The sequence below is a fragment of the Mus caroli genome, unplaced genomic scaffold, assembly GCF_978045245.1.
Source record: "Mus caroli unplaced genomic scaffold, Mus_caroli_1 scaffold_6, whole genome shotgun sequence".
In the NCBI taxonomy this organism is placed as follows: domain Eukaryota; kingdom Metazoa; phylum Chordata; class Mammalia; order Rodentia; family Muridae; genus Mus; species Mus caroli.
In genome coordinates, this window is record NW_028227261.1 from 12,325,603 (window position 1) to 12,344,362 (window position 18,760).

The window sequence follows — 18,760 nt, forward strand, 5'->3', positions numbered from 1 at the left end:
TTGGGCTTTTGAGCATGCTAGCAAGCATTCTATCATGAGCCACACCCCTAGCTCCTATCATTCATATCAGACACTTCTCTGTGCCCTGTTTTCTTGGCCTATAAAACAGTCACAATGCTCATTATGCATTTACCAGGGTTTAACTCAGTGCTAGAAAATGTTGTGTGGTTGTAAAATAAAGGCCATATTCATTTTGGAGGACATTCCTATGAGTCTGAAACCCCATTAAGTTTCCATTTGAGGCAAAACTGCTGCCTCATAGCATCCCCCCTCCTTCTGACTAAGTGAAGCTCACACCCAGGAAAGCCTTAAGCTCTTTCTTTTCCCCTAGTCAACACAGTTCAGTGCTACAATAAACTACAAGTGTATCTTGGCCTCTGCTCCCTCCTGCCTGGTCTTCTCTCCCAGGGGATGAGCCTAGTCCCAGGCTGGAAATAGAAATGTGTTGGTGCAAGGATCAAATCACTCATTTGTTTTCTTGAGGGCTCCCTCCACCCTGAATTCTCAGAATTCTTGGCTCTTGATAGTGACCCCAAGGGATCTGCTCCCAAGGCTGGGGTAGTTGGGAGGATTTACACTGCAGCATACAGGGCCTGGCCTGGTCCACAGAATGTGTTGGAATGGGGCAGGGGGTTCAGGCAGATGCATCACCATAGCCTGGTGATACCAGGGCATTCTTATAGGGCATGAGCCTCATCATATCTTCCCCAGATACTTTGGGCCAAGCACAACAAGTTATTGGGAAATGCTGTCTTCCTCCTCCTCTCTCCTGCCTCTCCCAAGATATTGCAAGATGGAGATTTACTGCATGGCTGGGGTGTAATTACTTGGTGATTGAGGCTGAGAGCTGACTGTTGATTGAGAATGGACTCTCTGGTACAACTGTTCCTGCAAGGTGTGTGTGTGTGTGTGTCTGAGTGAATGTTTCCAGGTTCTTTGCCTATCACTTAAAGAACTGAAAATGAGGGCTACATAAATTTGCAAAGGGATAGAAATTTATTAGAAATGAAGGGTTAGTATGGATTAGAGAGAATATATCATCATGATTGACAGCTGGTCACAAGCGTGAGAATATTCAAGAGTCTTAGTCTATGGCCTAGGATGTCTTTCTTATAGGGTCTAAAGGAAGGAGGGGCTGGCTACGGTGGGGAGTGGCTTGAGGGGTTCTGTATTTTGATTGATTATGCCATATCTTCCTACAGAACTCATCCTTTCCCATAATGCATCTGATTTTAATTATATGTATGCCCAAGTATGCATAGGCCTAAGATTAAATAAATAGGGGATTCTCTCTGAAAGTTCACTTGAAGGACTCAGTTTGCCTTTTCGTACATGTGCCTGGCATTGGTTCATGCTGGCTGCCCCTTTTATTCTTCATATAGGACACGTTGGGAATATTCTCAACTAGAAACTGTCTAAATGAGACTGTTTCTAAGAGTGGAGAAATCGATAGTACCGTTAAGAGATTCAAGTATGCCTGACATACATAGGAGGTTCAGGGGTTCTCAGTTTGCTAGGCACATTGTTTGGAGAGGGATATGAACATCGAATGGGTAGGTGAAGGAGCTAGGCTGCCAAGTCCATTATGAAGGGAGAGAAAGGCGGGGAGGAAGAAGAAGAAAAAGAAGAGTAGGAAGAGGAGGAGGAAAGGAGAGGAGAGGAGAGGAGAGGAGAGGAGAGGAGAGGAGAGGAGAGGAGAGGAGAGGAGAGGAGAGGAGAGGAGAGGAGAGGAGAGAAGAGGAGAGAACAATCCTTCCCACTAGAGTCCCAGGCTGCTAAAGTACTCCCCATGCTTGCCTGCTTCACAGCATGTGTTTAAAAACCCACTGTGGGGCTGAAAGTACAACTCAGTGGTAGAGTTGTACATACCATTACCTAAAATATGCAAAGTCCTGGGTTATAGTGATGTATTTTGGATCCCCAGTTTTTGGTTAAAGAAAAGCCTCATGCCAAAGTTCAGGTATGCCCAGACATCATTTATATTAGGGTTCTCTAGAGGAACAGAACTAATAGAATGAATATATATTTCAAATGGGATTCATTAGCTTGTTTCACACAGTACAGGCTGGGTAGTCCAACAATAGTTGTCTACAGGCTGAGAACCCTGTAGCTGCTCAGTGCTTAGCCTGGATACTTCAGTAGTCTCAGTCTGGCATCAAAGGCCTGGAGGATTTGTGGGAGCTTCTGCTCTTCAGTCCATGCTGGAAAGCTGTAGAAGCTGGGTTCTTTCTTTCTTTCTTTCTTTCTTTCTTTCTTTCTTTCTTTCTTTCTTTCTTTCTTTCTTTCTTTCTTTCTTTCTTTCTTTCTTTCTTTCTTTCAATTTATCATTCCTATCAGATGTATAATTTTATTTTTTATTTTATTTTTTATTAGGTATTTATTTCATTTACATTTCCAATGCTATCCCAAAAGTCCCCCACCCGCTCCCCCACCCACTCCCCCACCCACCCACTCCCACTTCTTGGCCCTGGTGTTCCCTTGTACTGAGGCAAATAAAGTTTGCATGACTAATGGGCCTCTCTTTCCACTGGTGGCGGACTAGGCCATCTTTTTGATACATATGCAGCTAGAGACATGAGCTCCGGGGAGTAATGGGTAGTTCATATTGTTGTTCCACCTATAGGGTTGCAGATCCCTTTAAGAAGCTGGGTTCTTATGTCAGTAATAATGGCAGCAAGGTTGGCAGCAACAAAGCCTATGCACTCAGCAGCCAGGAGTGAAGGTGAGCAGGCAAGAGAAGCCCCACTTCTTAGAAAGGGCTATTCACTCTGGGGGAGGCTGTCTGTGGTAGTTTGAATATGCTTGGCCCAGGGAGTGGCACTATTTGGAGATGTGGCCTTATTAGAGTAGGCATGGCCTTGTTAGAGGAAGTGTGTCACTGTGGGTGTGGGTTTTAAGAATCTTATCCTAGCTCCCTGTTAGCCAGTCCTCTCATATCTGCCTTCAGAACAAGATGTAGAACTCTCAGCTCCTCCTGTACAATGCCTGCTTTGACACTGCCATGCTTCTGCCTTGATGATAATGTAGTGAACCTCTGAACCTGTAAGCCAGCCCCAATTAAATATTGTCCTCATAAGAGTTGCCTTGATCATGGTGTCTGTTGACAGCAGTAAAACTCTAAGACACTATCCCTCTTTCATTTAATCCTTCCTGAAAACTCAGGAACCCCCTCACCTCCCATAGATTCATCCACCCAGAGGCATGGCTCTTAGTTGATTCGTGATGCAGTAAGAGAATAAAGGTACATGAAGCCCTGGTGTGGGAGGCAAACCATATCCAAAAGATGAGCTTCTGTCTGTCTTTCCGTTCATCTGTACAGTTGGAGAGACAAAGCAACTCTGTGTCTTCTGGGTTAAGCCCCTGTTTCAGGTTCTGAAAACACCAACAAGTGGTTTTTTTTTTTTTTTTTTCCAAATCATGACTTTTTTTATTAGATATTTTCTTTATTTACATTTCTTTTCTTTTTTTATTTATTATTTTTTTAATTTATTTTTTTATTAGGTATTTTCCTCACTTACATTTTCAATGCTATCCCAAAAGTCCCCCATACCCACCCCCCCAATCCCCTACCCACCCACTCCCCCTTTTTGGCCTTGGGGTTCCCCTGTACTGGGGCATATAAAGTTTGCAAGTCCAATGGGCCTCTCTTTGCAGTGATGGCCGACTAGGCCATCTTTTGATACACATGCAGCTAGAGACAAGAGCTCCGGGGTACTGGTTAGTTCATATTGTTGTTCCACCTATAGGGTTGTAGTTCCCTTTAGCTCCTTGGGTAATTTCTCTAGCTCCTCCATTGGGGGCCGTGTGATCCATCCAATAGCTGACTGTGATCATCCACTTCTGTGTTTGCTAGGCCCCGGCATAGTCTCACAAGAGACAGCTATATCTGGGTTCTTTCAGCAAAATCTTGCTAGTGTATGCACTGGTGTCAGCGTTTGGAAACTGATTATGGGATGGATCCCTGCATATGGCAATCACTAGATGGTCCATCCTTTCGTCACAGCTCCAAATTTTGTCTCTATAACTCCTTCCATGGGTGTTTTGTTCCCATTTCTAAGAAGGGGCAAAGTATCCACACTTTGGTCTTCGTTCTTCTTGAATTTCATGCGTTTAGCAAATTGTATCTTATATCTTGGGTATCCTAAGTTTCTGGGCTAATATCCACTTATCAGTGAGTACATATTGTGCGAGTTCCTTTGTGATTGGGTTACCTCACTCAGGATGATGCCCTCCGGGTCCATCCATTTGCCTATGAATTTCATAAATTCATTTTTTTAATAGCTGAGTAGTACTCCATTGTGTAAATGTACCATATTTTCTGTATCCATTCCTCTGTTGAGGGGCATCTGGGTTCTTTCCAGCTTCTGGCTATTCTAAATAAGGCTGCTATGAACATAGTGGAGCATGTGTCCTTCTTACCGGCTGGGACATCTTCTGGATATATGCCCAGGAGAGGTATTGCTGGATCCTCCGGTAGTACTATGTCCAATTTTCTGAGGAACCGCCAGACTGATTTCCAGAGTGGTTGTACAAGCTTGCAATCCCACCAGGGGTCCGCCCAGCCTGAGAGGCTTCTGCCTCAGGTTCCCTGGGAGCCAGCTTGGTTCCGGGACTCCGCGGAGGGCAGTCTGCACAAGTGAGAGTGTGGAATACAGAGGCCAGCAGTCTCTGGGACAGGCGAGAGCCACAGAGCCTCTGAGGCGGCGCCATTTTCGGCACCAGACAACTGGCCACCTTCCTGGTCAGAGCACAGGTTTCCGCCCGGCCTAAGAGGCTTCTGCCTCAGGTTCCTCGGGAGCCACCTTGGTTCTGGGACTCCGCGGAAAGTAGTCTACACAGGTGAGAGTGTGGACTACTGAAACAACGGCTTCTGTGACAGGCCAAAGCAACACAGCTTCTGGGAAAGATCCTATTTTGGGCCTTCATCTTCAGCCAGGAGGAGGTCCAAACACCAGATAACTGTGCACCTTCCCTGAAAGAGGAGACCTTGCCTGCAGAGACTGCTCTGACCACTGAAACTCAGAGGAGAGAGCTAGTCTCCCAGGTCTGCTCATAGAGGGTAACAAAATCACCAGAGAAACAATCTCTAAAAAGAGACAACTATAACAACTAACTCCAGAGATTACCAGATGTCGAAAGGTAAACGTAAGAATCTTACTAACAGAAACCAGGACCACTCACCATCATCAGAACCCAGCACTCCCACTTCGCCCAGTCCAGGGTACCCCAACACACCTGAAAAGCTAGACCTGGATTTAAAAGCATATCTCATGATGATAGTAGAGGACATCAAGAAGGACTTAAATAACTCACTTAAAGAAATACAGGAGAACACTTGCTAAACAAGTAGAAGACATTAAAGAGGAAACACAAAAATCCCTTAAAGAATTGCAGGAAAACACAACCAAACAGGTGATGGAACTGAATAAAACCATCCAAGACCTAAAAAGGGAAGTAGACACAATAAAGAAAACTCAAAGTGAGGCAACGCTGGAGATAGAAACCCTAGGAAAGAAATCTGGAACCATAGATGCGAGCATCAGCAACAGAATGCAAGAGATGGAAGAGAGAATCTCAGGTGCAGAAGATTCCATAGAGAACATTGGCACAACAATCAAAGAAAATGGAAAATGCAAAAAGATCCTAACTCAAAACATCCAGGAAATCCAACAAGTGGTTTTAATAATAACGTGGGTTTTGGATTTTGGTGTTAGCATCAGTAAAATAGAGATGTTACTAGTACCTACCTCTAGAGGGCACTGTAGTCCTTACCCAAATTCATCCAGGACCGGTGCTTCTTAAAGGTGGACCTTTAAATGTTTATAACATTGCTATGGTAACTGTGCAAAAGTAACACACATCATAGATTGCGGTGTGGGATATCACTGCTAGTAATTTTAGAAAAGTGATTCAGTTTTGTTTTCATTTCCATATGCTCACCTCCACTGCCAGTTTTACTAACATGTTTGGTACACAGGAAGAGTCTTCAGCAATAATAAACCCTTCAGCTATAATAAACCTGTGAGCACCCAGAGTTCTGGCCACAAGAATCCCAGTTGTTGCCAGGTGTAGCAATGCACACCTTTTGACAGCAGATGCTGGCAAGGATGTGGAGAAAGAGGAACACTCCTACATTGCTCGTGGGATTGCGAGCTGGTACAACCACTTTGGAAATCAGTCTGGCGGTTCCTCAGAAAATTGGACATAGTACTACCAGAAGATCCAGTGATACTTCTCCTGGGCATATATCCAGAAGATGTTTCAACTGGTAATAAGGGCACATGCTCCACTATGTTCATAGCAGCCTTATTAATAATACCCAGAAGCTGGAAAGAATCCAGATGTCCCTCAACAGAGGAATGGATACAGAAAATGTGGTACATTTACACAATGGAGTACTACTCAGCAATTAAAAACAATGAATTTATGAAATTCTTGGCCAAATGGATGTATTTGTAGGATATCATCCTGAGTGAGGTAACCAAATCACAAAAGAACATACATGATATGCACTCACTGATAAGTAGATATTAACCCAGAAACATAGACTACCCAAGATACAATTTGCAAAACACATGAAACTCAAGAAGAAGGAAGACCCAATTGTGGATACTTCGTTCCTTCTCAGAATGGGGAACAAAATACCTACGGAAGGAGTTACAGAGACAAAGTTCAGAACTGAGATGGAAGAAAGGGCCATCCAGAGAATGCCCCACCTGGGGATCCATCCCATATACAACCACCAAACCTATACACTATTGCATATGCCAGCAAAATTTTGCTGACAGGACCCTGATATAGCTGTCTCTTGTGAGGCTATGCCAGTGCCTGGCAAATACAGAAGTGGATGCTCACAGTCAGCTATTGGATGGAACACAGGGTCCCTGAAGAAGGAGCTAGAGAAAGTACCCAAGGAGCTAAAGGGGTTGGCAACCCTTTAGGAGGATCAACAATATGATCTAACCAGTACCACCCAGAACTGTGTCTCTAGTTGCATATGTAGCAGAGGATGGCCTAGTCAGCCATCAATGGGAGGAGCGGCCCTTGGTGTTGCAAAAATCATATGCCCCAGTACAGGGGAATGCCAGGGCCAGGAAGTGGGAGTGGGTTGGGGTGCAGGTCAGGGGAAGGGTATAGGGGACTTTCGGGATAGCATTTGAAATGTAAATGAAGAAAATATCTAATAATAATAATGAAATGAAAAATTGAAACAAACAAACAAACAAAAAGCAATGTACACCTTTAATCACTGCACTCTGGAGACAGCAAAGTTGAGACTAGTCAGCTCCACATGGAGAGTTCTAGGTCAGCTAGACCCTGCCAACAAAAAAACAAAACAAATGAAACAAAACCAAACCACCTCCTCCCAACCTACAGATGCCCAACAGCCTGGGCATGCTTCGTTCAGTGTCTACTGGAAATGTTAGTATGGTGCTGCTCTGCCTGCCTCCCGTGACTGCTCTCACAGCCTCTCCAAGTGTGAAGTCTACGCTCAGCTGAACATAGTCTTGGTGAAGCCACTGGACTGGAGGTTTTGGGAGAGATGGAAGTAGGTGTTAAAACTCTCAGTCTTTCTGTCCCCTAGTGCCCTGTGTTGGAAGGAAGGATAAAGGATAAAGCTCATTAAGATTTGGGAACTCAGAAGGTAAATGGCTCTGCCTTTTCTGTTCCTGCAGGAAAGAGGACACCTGTGCCCCTCCATCCAACTATGAAAAACAAAAAAGTGGCCCCAAGAAATTTGAATTTTCCCGGGAATCTCAATGCAGGGAGAAAGAAAAGGCTGAAGCCTGGTGCCAGCCAAAGAGAGCTTGTCTCTCAGGAAGAGACTTCGCATGGTTCTGGTAAGTTGTTAGACCACCTTGCTGGAGAGACAAATTGACATGATGATGGTTCAGCAATGGGCAGGATCACACCTTGATCAGGGCTGCTTAGTTTTGCATAGTTATCCTCTATTTAATTTTTAACTTTGTTTCAGGACTCCAAAGATGGATTGGCAAATCACTAGACTGCTTTGTTTTTCTTACAGTTGTGAGGTGTGTATAGTAGTGAGTGCACAGAAGAATTTTATCTTTGGATTGGTATGACAATAGTTGCAATCACCACCACCATCATTATCATCATCATTATTATTTTTTCAACCTACCAGATTAAGACAATGTAGAACCATAAGCAGCAGGCTCTGTATTTGGTATGTGTTTAGAAACACTTCCATTTTTTTCCCCTCTTTTACTTGGTGTTTGCCCCCACCCCGGTGATGGACATTCATACTTAAGTGAAAAAAACTTTTTTTTTTCACTGTTTTTTTTTATTACATATTTTCCTCAATTACATTTCCAATGCTATCCCAAAAGTCCCCCATACCGCCCCCCACTTCCCTACCCTCCCATTCCCATTCTTTTGGCCCTGGCATTCCCCTATATTGGGGCATATAAAGTTTGCAAGTCCAATGGGCCTCTCTTTCCAGTGATGGCCGACTAGGCCATCTTTCGATACATATGCAGCTAGAGACAAGAGCTCCGGGGTACTGGTTAGTTCATCATGTTGTTCCAACTATAGGGTTGCAGATCCCTTTAGCTCCTTGGGTACTTTCTCTAGCTTCTCCATTGGGAGCCCTGTGATCCATCCAATAGCTGACTGTGAGCATCCACTCCTGTGTTTGCTAGGCCCCTGCATAGTCTCACAAGAGACAGCTATCTTTGGGTCCTTTCAGCAAAATCTTGCTAGTGTATGCAATGGTGTCAGCGTTTAGAAGCTGATTATGGGATGGATCCCTGGATACGGCAGTCTCTAGATGGTCCATCCTGAAAAAAACTTTTAATGAAAGATTTTATTTTAAATTATATGTGTGTGTGTGTGTGTGTGGTGTGTGTGTTTGTGTGTGTGATATGAGTTCAGTGCTTGTGGAGGCCAGGAGAGGGTTCTGGATCTCCTGGAAGTGGAGTTACAGGCAGTTGTCAGCTACCCAATATTAGTACTGGGAATCAGACTCAGGTGCTTTGCATGAGCAGTAAGTAAGTGCTCTTAACTGCTGAGCCATCTTTTCAGACCCAGACTGACAATTTTGGAATGCCACCATGGCTTGGGTGATGTATGTTGGACAATGATGAGCATGTTCATGGGTCCAAGCGGATTCTTTGGATGCTGCTGTTCACGGTTTTCAGGAATGGGTCTATAAGTGCCTACGGTGATAGGGTTAGTCCCTGTATGCCACAAAAGTGAGGTAAGCAGCCTGCAGAGTTTGTGAGTGTTGTTTGGTTTCATGGGTGCTAAAAGAAAGATGGGGCCAGCTTACGTGGTTTTCTAAGGACAGCCTAAACTACATACCTGGATGACAAAACAGAGGTCTGCAAAGAATAAACTAGAACTTCATCACAGGGTACCCCATAGTAATGGCATTTTGTGAACGTGGGTTAGCTTGCCTGGACTCAAATCCCTTTTCAGGTGTGCAAACATTGACGGAGTTACTTAAACCTCTTCTTGACTGTTTTTTTTTTTTCATCAGAAGAATGAGAATAATCACTATGTCCTTCTCATACCTTTGTGTGAAGTTGTGTGAGGCAGTGAGTTAAGGGTAAGTGACAATGTATGGCATAGAATAGACCCCGGCAAAGCATAGACATAAAAATGTCTGTTCCATGTAATTGGCTTTGGAATTGTACTTTTGGAGCAAACAACCTGTTGTATTGGAACATGACTTGTCTCAACCCAAGCTTGTGTTGGGTCCTGGTTTCCCACTGCAGGAGTGTTGGAAGCTGATGACATGGGAGGGGGCAGAGCTGTCATGGATGGACTAATGGGTTTCTCGTGTGAGTGAATCCTGCTCTTGCGGGACTGCAGTGATTACCCTGACAGTAGGTATATATAAACTAATGCCCCTCTTCTCCTGTTTCTTCTGCTCATGTCTACTTCTTTTTCTTATTTCCAACATGATTTTAAATGGCACAAGACCTTTGTTTCATGTGGCCACCTGAATTTGGGCTTCTAAACTTTTGAAACATGTGACAAGATAAACCCCATTCTGTAAGTTATCCAGTCTTAGGTGTTATGTCCCAGCAAGGGACAGCAGATTAAGACACTTACTCACATATTCTCATGGCCTAGGACAATTCTTGACATAGACACTCAAATATTTGTTGAAAGAATAAACAAGGGTGGGAGAGACGCCTCAGTGGTTCCAGAAGACCTCAGTTCAATTCCTAGATCCCAGGTTGGGCAGCTCACAATACTTGTGACTCCATCTCCAGCTCCAGGGAATGTTCTCTTATGTTCTCTTCTAGCCTTCATGAAACCTGTACTCACATGTACATTTGCATATACACAAACCTCTCTCTCATTCTTTCTCTTTCTCTCTCTCTCTTTCTCTTTCACACTCTTTCACACACACACACACACACACACACACACACACAAAGATATAAAGTAAAAATTGTTAAACAAAACAAGGGGCTCTGTTGAGTGATGGTTTGACGGTTAAGAAAGCATGTGCTCTTTCAGAGGACCCATAATCTGTTCCCAGCACCCATGTTAGGCAGTTCACAATTGTATGTAATTCCAGCTCCAGAGTATTTAGCTCTGGCTTTCTAGGACATGCACTCAAGTGCACATTACTACACAAAGACACATATGTACACACATTAATGAAAATAATATACATACATACACATACATACACACATACATACACATATACATGCATGCACACAGGCACACACACACACACACACACACACACACACACACACACACACACACACAGGCTAGATCAGGGGATGCTGCTCAATTTCTTGCCTGCAGGGAGTGGAAGAAGCCCTGAGTAAGTTCAGGTCCTCAGCACCTACATAAAAAGCCAGCTCAGCACCATGGTCCTAAAAGCCTGTTATTCCAGTGATGTGTGGAAAATGTAAACATTTTGTTACTGTTGTTGTCATCGTTTTCATCATCATCGTCATCATCATGATGTAAAACTATTAAAATGGCAAAGGAGCCACTTGGAAGAAATTCAAATTTCTGCAGGGTCAGCAGTTCTTAAAATCACACTATATGCTTAAGTTTTATATCTTCTTAGCACTACTTTAGTGTGTGAATATGAGATTGAGTCCTGTTAATTCAGTGTGACGATCATGGTATAATATGACCATATATTAGGGATAACAATGCCTCTTTGACTCCCCAAAACCTCACTGGGTGTACGTAATTGTTTGACTTGACACCCTTCTGCAGAAGTAAAACGTTTGGATTGTGTGGTCACTTTTTTGAGATCCCAGATCCACCTGTCACAGGTGGGAAGCAGAGACAGCTGGATTCCCAGAAGCTCTCACTGCCAAGCTCCAAACCAATAAAAGGCTCAGTCTCAAGCCAAAAGGGGAAGGCACCTGAGGATGAACACCTGAGGCCGTCCTCTGACTTCAACACACACCCTATACACATTTATTCCTGGATCCCGCCCTTGTGTGAACATGGACCTCTACATGCCTGTGCACACACATGAACAACAGATTTGAGAAAGTTCCTTTCAAAGTGGACAAGTATCTTGTGTGTTGAATACTCAAAGATTTCTTGCCTTGTGCCCATCCCAACCCCCTCATTACCATGACGCCCTTCCCTACACACAGATTTGAGTACGGAATCCTTCATCCACGTGCCTTCCCATCTGCTTCACTGTGCTCAATTTACCACCAGCAGCTGGGTCAGCTGGCCACTATTCAATTTGTCACAAGAATGTAAGAGATGAAGCAATAACAGATGGGCCTTTTCTGCCTGCTGAGTGCTGAGATTAAAGGAGTGTGCTACGAAGATACAAGAGGTTGGCTTCAAAGTTGAGAGCCTCTTGTATTAGCCTCTAGTGCTGGAATGACAGACTTGCCCTCCCCTCAGTCAATTTGAATAAATGAGTTATATACCATTTAGTCTACTTATGATGCCTGACAATACATGTGTGACGATCGTGGTATAATATGAATTCTTCATAACAAATAGCTTATGTTGATTGACCCTGTATTTCTGTCAGTTGCTCCAGTGTTTACTGATTTAATAATCATTCAGAGGTAGGCATGACTCATAGGTGGACAGCTTAACGGAGTGCTGGGAAGGGAGCATATCTGTGTAGCCAACTCACATTTGAAGAAGTAGAATGTCATCAGCACCCAAAAAGCAAGCCTTACTGTACCTGCTTCCCTTCCCAACAAGGATAGGAACTTGTGACCCACTAATTCCTTTGATAGGTGTCTAGTTTCATTTCTGCTGCAGTGATAAATGGGGACTAAAAAACACAGCTCAAGGGAGAAAGAGACTACTTTATCTTACAGTTTTAGGGACGTTAAGGCAGAACCTCCAAACAACTCTTCATAGTATATCCATTGTCATGAGCAGAAAGAAACGAATGAATGCATGCTTGTTTGCTTGCTTGCCCTCAGTCCAATTTCTCCACTTTCATACAGTTCATGATCTCCTGCATAGGGAATGGTACTGCCCAGAGTGGGCTGTATATTCTTGCATCAGTGTCAATAAGACAACCCCCCCCCCCATAGACATACCCACAGGACAACACAATGCAAGCAGCAACACTTTTTTTCCCAGGTGGTTCTAGGTTGTGTCAAGCTGACAATTAAAGATAACTAGCACACTAGGAGTTTCTGCACGATATATAAAAATATGCCTATAAAATTGCTTGTGAAAAAGTAATATAAAACAGTTAAAAATTGTTAAGGCCTAGGTAGTGTTACCTGTCTAGCCTGCCATTTAGTGCTGTTACTAACATCATAAGAAAACGTTCATATGTGCTGTTACTAGAAAACTTTTTTCATGCCCAAGTTGATTGTATACTCGGTTATGCTGTGTGCTTTAGTGCTTTGGAAACCAGTCACAATAGAAGTCGGTTAGAACTGCTTTGTAGTTAGGCACATTAAACTTGGACCTGAATCAACCACCAGGCAGCACTTCCTGCACCTATGTATATGTTTTTATGGTTTTTGCTTTTATAAGCTGCTCCTGGAATGGACTCCAACCTAAGAGAGATAACCTGCACTGATACAAGAAGCTATTTGGAATAAAACTTCCATTTTGAGTGAGGGGGTGGAGTAAAGTTGAAGTTACCAAGGCCTCCCCGGGAAGTGACACCCTGCTTGGCAGTAACAGATATGTACATGAATAACTGATGTCATGGTTGACAAGTTAAAGACATGAATGCTAGGCAAGGCAATTTCATTGCCACAGTTGAATACCTCAACCAATAGGAGCAGGATAAGTATACGACTAAGACATTTTCCTAAGGAAATCCCCTATCCCTAAATCCCAGTTGGTGGAATAACTTGGCACATAAGTTTGTGGATTTCAGGGCTTAAAGGATCTGTTGATTCCTGGCTCAAGTTGACAGCCAGTTCCCAGTTCTGGTCTGCAGCCCCAATCGAGCAGTCTTAGGGTGTGGTGTTCAATAAACCATCCCTGTTTGACTGAAATTGAGTGGTTCATGCAATGATTCCCAGGCCCCAAAAGAAATATCTGAAATATCTAATGGCAACCTTGTATTCTCATGGTTTGCAATTCTATTTATCAAAAGAAAGGAATGCCTAATATATCTGAAATAACAAATAAATCTTGAAGGCATTATTTCACATGACAGGTTTCACAAAAAACATATATTGTGTGCTTCTACTCAGACAAAGTGTGTGGTGAGAATACAAGTGCTTGAAAAAAATTTTAAGTGTACGTGTGTGTATGTGTGTGTTTAAAAGACAAGATCTCACTAGTCTCAGCTGTTCTGGAACACACTTTGTAGACCAGGCTGTCCTCAAACTCATAGAGATCCACATGCCTTCTCCTTCTGAATCTGGATTATGGGTGTGCACCCCTTCTTTTTAGATTTATTTTTTCACATTATTTATATGAGTATTTTAATTGTATGATCATATTTGCATCATGTGCATTCCTGATGCTCCAGGAGTTCAGAAGAGGGTATAGAATCCCCTGGAACTGAAATTACAGATAGTTGTGAACTACCATGTGGGTGCTAGAAATTGAATCTGCAAGAACAGTAAGTGCTTTTATTCTTAGAGCCATCTCTCCAGCTCTTGAATTTTTTTTCAGGCAACTTTTCATGTATTCCAGGCTGGCCTTGAACTCTCTATGTAACTGCGATGTACTTCCAAAGAACTGGGATTACAGCTGTGTGCCACTAAGCCTAGTTTATGTGATGTTGAGAATTAAACTCAGGGTTCTGTACATGCTGGCCATTCTACCTACTGAGCTTTCTAGTTCTTGAACTAAAACAAATAATTATTTAGGAGAAACAAAGATGATTTGTGACTTTAGTTTCCAATTGTAGCAAGAGAATGAAAATTTGAAATATTCTTCCAATGATATGAAATCATTCATCTATTTTCTGCCTATGAATTTTCTTATTCTGAATATTTCAGATGAATGGAATAATTTAGCACATGGTCTCTTTTGACTGAACGTTTTAAGTTAGCATCATGTTATTAAGGTTCATCTATGATGTAGCATGTTCTTCTCACGAGTGGATAATACTTCCTTGTATGACCATTGCATACACTAGCAAGATTTTGCTGAAAGGACCCAGATATAGCTGTCTCTTGTGAGACTAGAGACTATGCTGGGGCCTAGCAAACACAGAAGTGGATGCTCACAGTCAGCTATTGGATGGATCACAGGACCCCCAATGGAGGAGCTAGAGAAAGTACCCAAGGAGCTAAAGGGATCTGCAACCCTATAGGTAGAACAACAATATGAACTAACCAATACCCCCCCCCCCCCCCAGAGCTTGTGTCTTTAGCTGCATATGTATCAGAAGATGGCCTAGTCTGCCATCAGTGGAAAGAGAGGTCCATTGGTCGTGCAAACTTGATATGCCTCAGTACAGGGGAACGCCAGGGCCAAGAAGTGGGAGTGGGTGGGGGAGTGTGTGGGTGGGGGAGTGGGTGGGGGAGCGTGTGGGTGGGGGGAGTGGGTGGGGGAGCGTGTGGGTGGGGGAGTGGGTGGGGGAGCGTGTGGGTGGGGGAGTGGGTGGGGAGCGTGTGGGTGGGGGAGTGGGTGGGGGAGCGTGTGGGTGGGGGAGTGGGTGGGGGAGCGTGTGGGTGGGGGAGTGGGTGGGGGAGTGTGTGGGTGGGGGAGTGGGTGGGGGAGCGTGTGGGTGGGGGAGTGGGTGGGGGAGCGTGTGGGTGGAGGAGTGGGTGGGGGAGCGTGTGGGTGGGGGAGCGTGTGGGTGGGGGAGTGGGTGGGGGAGCGTGTGGGTGGGGGAGTGGGTGGGGGAGCGTGTGGGTGGGGGAGTGGGTGGGGGAGCGTGTGGGTGGGGGAGTGGGTGGGGGAGCGTGTGGGTGGGGGAGTGGGTGGGGGAGCGTGTGGGTGGGGGAGTGGGTGGGGGAGCGTGTGAGTGGGGGAGCGGGTGGGGGAGCGTGTGAGTGGGGGAGCGTGTGGGGAACTTTTGGGATAGCATTGGAAATGTAAATGGAATAAATACCTAATAAAAAATACTTCCTTGCATGAATACACCACACCCGGTGTTTGTCCATTCAGCAGGTGATGACCATTTGTAGGGTGATGGTTAATCCTGAATTTTTTACTCGAGAGAATTTAGAACCTCCATGGAAACACACCTCTGGGTATTTCTGTGAGGATAGTCCCAAGAAGATTTAACTGAGGGGGCAAGACTCACCTCAGTGTGGGCAGCACCATCCCATAAATTGTGGTTTTGAAAATTTAGCACTTTCACCTCTATCTCTCTGCTTCTTGACCGTGCCTGCAAGGCTAGCTACCTCATGCTCCTGCTTCCACATCTCCCTAGCCATGATTTTACAACATATCCCTTAAACCAAAGTACGGATTTTCTCTTTTATGTTACTGTTGTCTTAGCAATGAGAAAAGTAGCAAATATAGAGAGTTGGTACCAAGAAGTTGAGCTGATGCTTCGATGAATCTGCCTATGTGGTTCATAGGCTTTTGAGGCTGTTTTGTAAGAGGAATGTGGAAGAGTTTGGAACTGTGGATGAGAAAGCTCTAGATTCATGTGAATGAAACTTAAGCAGACCATTCTAGTAGGAGTTTGGAGGTGAGAATGCTAAAAGAAATATTGACTAATGTGAAAGCTAGTTCATGAGAGGTGAACATGGCTCTCCTGGGAACTGGGATAGAGGCCATTTACATTATATCCTGGCAGTGATCTGGGTTTGGTCTACCAGTCATGAGAAAGAAAAATCACAAGCAAACATATTTATGTCTTTTTACATCACAGTTTATTGAATAATGGTACATTTACAAGGCATGATAGTTTCATCTGTCAAGAAGTTCTGACTTCATTGAAAGCCAGCCAAAGCAAACAAAAATTCTTTTATTAGACTTAATTGTTAATATTAGCTCTCAGCTCACACATTGTGCAGTGAATACATCTATATGGAGATTACAGAATGCCCACAGAAGGCTAAAGAAACCACTGTAGAGTTCAAGAAATTTAAAAAAGTCTAACTGAGGCAGAATCAGGAATTGATAGGAACACAGAAAACTCTCTTGAAATACGATACTACTGTAAGAGTCAACTTGCTGGTTCACAAGTTTGAGCCTAGTGTCAGGGTATAGTTGAGTTGCAGAAGTGAATAGGAGACTATAGAGGTTGTCGGGTGAAGCAAGGATAAACCAGTGGGCAGATGGAAAGATAGTAGATCTAGTTGGATGGCAATTCAAGTAGGTAATGTCAACGGTAGAGACTGAGATGAAACCCTTATGCAATTGGAAGTTCTCTGCCAGTCTCTTGATGCATGCACTAGGTAGCCAGGTGACAGGTCAGTGGGGCTGATGCCATCACTACCACATTTTTAATGATCTACTCTTTAGGAGGTCTATGTCAGAGTGTTGCAGGCATTATTTTATGTAGTGTGTTTTTTTGTATTCTTGACCCTGGTTTTCTGGATATGTGAGTAATTCCACACTCTTCTATAGTCCCCGTTTACTTTGACACAAAGTGACACCCCTGTCACCTTTAGGAATAAGATATTTCTCAGCATGTCCTTATATAGGTGGTGCCAGAAAGGTGGTGTTGTTCATGTTCAGACTTTTTCTGTCTTTGTTCATGTTCAATCCAGAGTCAAAAGCTGCTTGCTAAATGTGGTCTTTCTGTGTAAGGTGCATCCTGAAAAATTACTGTTTTACATGAAGTGGAGTCAAGGAGGCAGGGCACAGCCTGAGCTCAACACTCCATCCTCTGATTATGAGAGGAAGAGTTCGCTGGCTTTGCAAGAAGAAGAATTTTTGTCCTCTCATACACTACTTTTTTTTCTTGCTCATATGCAATGCAGAAGCTCATGATTCAAATAAAATCTAAACATAATTTCTAGAGATAAGAACAATGGTTTCTTTGGGTGTGATCAAATTGTGTCTACCAAGTTACACTAGCCAGTTCTAGTCCATGTCAGAGGGTTCTGGTTAGACTACGAATCTGCATATAATGTGTATGTGTTTCAGGATTTTCTCCATATTCATTTTGTGTGTATTCTTTCAATGTCATTCACCAATGCAGGTGAATATTCACTCTGTGTAGCATCTGCATGCTTGGTGGGTGCAAATGAATATTTTGCATTTGCTAGTTGAATGTTGACTATTGATGTTGCCTCATAAAAGGAGAGGGTGGGAAGGGCCATGGGACCATTACCTGAGGTACCAGCAACTTCTCCTAACCATGTGCATGAAAATTTGTTGTAATTTCCTGAGATCTTGGGTATATGGAAGGGGTTAGAATACATAAGTGAAAAGACTATGGAGAGGGGCTTCAATCTATACAGCTGTGGGGAAGCCATCATTCATTCTAGATGAAGACTTTCCAGTATGATTGCTTTGGAGTCACACACATACCTGTCAGTAACACATCATTCATGATTAATAAAGAAACCCAATAAACTCATTGGATCTCCAGGGTGTGATATGGTGGAATGGGGCTTTGGTTTGTCCTTAGGAACTTATGAAGAGGGGGTAGATGTCCTACTCCAGGGAGAGAATTTTATCAACAGTAAGTTGCTGGGTAACAGTCTATGGTTGGGGTAATGTCTTTAAGTATATGGTAAACTGATGCTGATATAATATCCAGATGTGTATAAAGGCTCTCCTCCAAATCACTTTCAGGAATTATAATCATTGCATGCTTATGGGATTGATATGGCAGAATAAACTATCACTAGTTCCTCTTGAAGGCTAGATTTTGTGCAATGAACATCTCTTTAGATTCTAGGCGGCCTTGGTGGTCCGACTTATGCTTTTATTGCCTGTTGATCAAACTGTGGAATTCACAGTGTATGTAAGCTGTTATTGATTGCTGATTAAACTTACATGCCACTTGTGATATCTTGCCATACCCCTTCCCAGTAGTAGTTGTGTTCTGTCACAGGGGCTAGACATCTGTTCTGGGTTATGTAATGGCCGAGAGTTTACAAGTTCATTTCTGCAACATTCACCTTATGGTTCCAATTATATTTTTAGTGTTCTTGGTGTTTTTGTCAATCATTCTGTTTCTATAACAGCACAAAGATTTGTTGGATCAGTGTGGATAATGAGGTTATGGCTGTGCTGCTAATTGGTTGATTGCTGAAAAGTATTTAGGCTAAATCTGAAATTGAACTAGTCCTCCATAATTTCCTGAATTTTTTTTCTTTCTGTATGTTTAGTGAAGATGTGGAGAAAGGGGAACACTCCTAAATTTGCCATTATATATGTTGCAAAATTTGGAGGGTTATTTGGTGGTGGCTCAGGAAAATTACATGGAAGT

At 43.4% G+C, this 18,760-nt stretch overlaps 1 protein-coding gene across 4 annotated transcripts in view; it reads left to right on the forward strand.

Moving 5' to 3' along the window:
• LOC110293451 (arylacetamide deacetylase-like 4) overlaps nt 1-18,760 on the forward strand; it is a 124,504-nt gene that overhangs the window by 15,382 nt on the left and 90,362 nt on the right. For 3 of the 4 annotated variants that reach the window (XR_015047293.1, XM_029475838.2, XM_029475839.2), the window contains exon 3: nt 7,677-7,841. Coding sequence is in view for 2 of the 4 variants with exons in the window: in XM_029475838.2 (XP_029331698.1) it covers nt 7,833-7,841 (9 nt within the window). In the remaining 2 variants the exon portion in view is untranslated. Of the gene's footprint in view, nt 1-7,676; nt 7,842-9,502; nt 11,916-18,760 lie in introns of those variants that run through there. The other variant, XR_015047292.1, reaches the window with a different exon arrangement.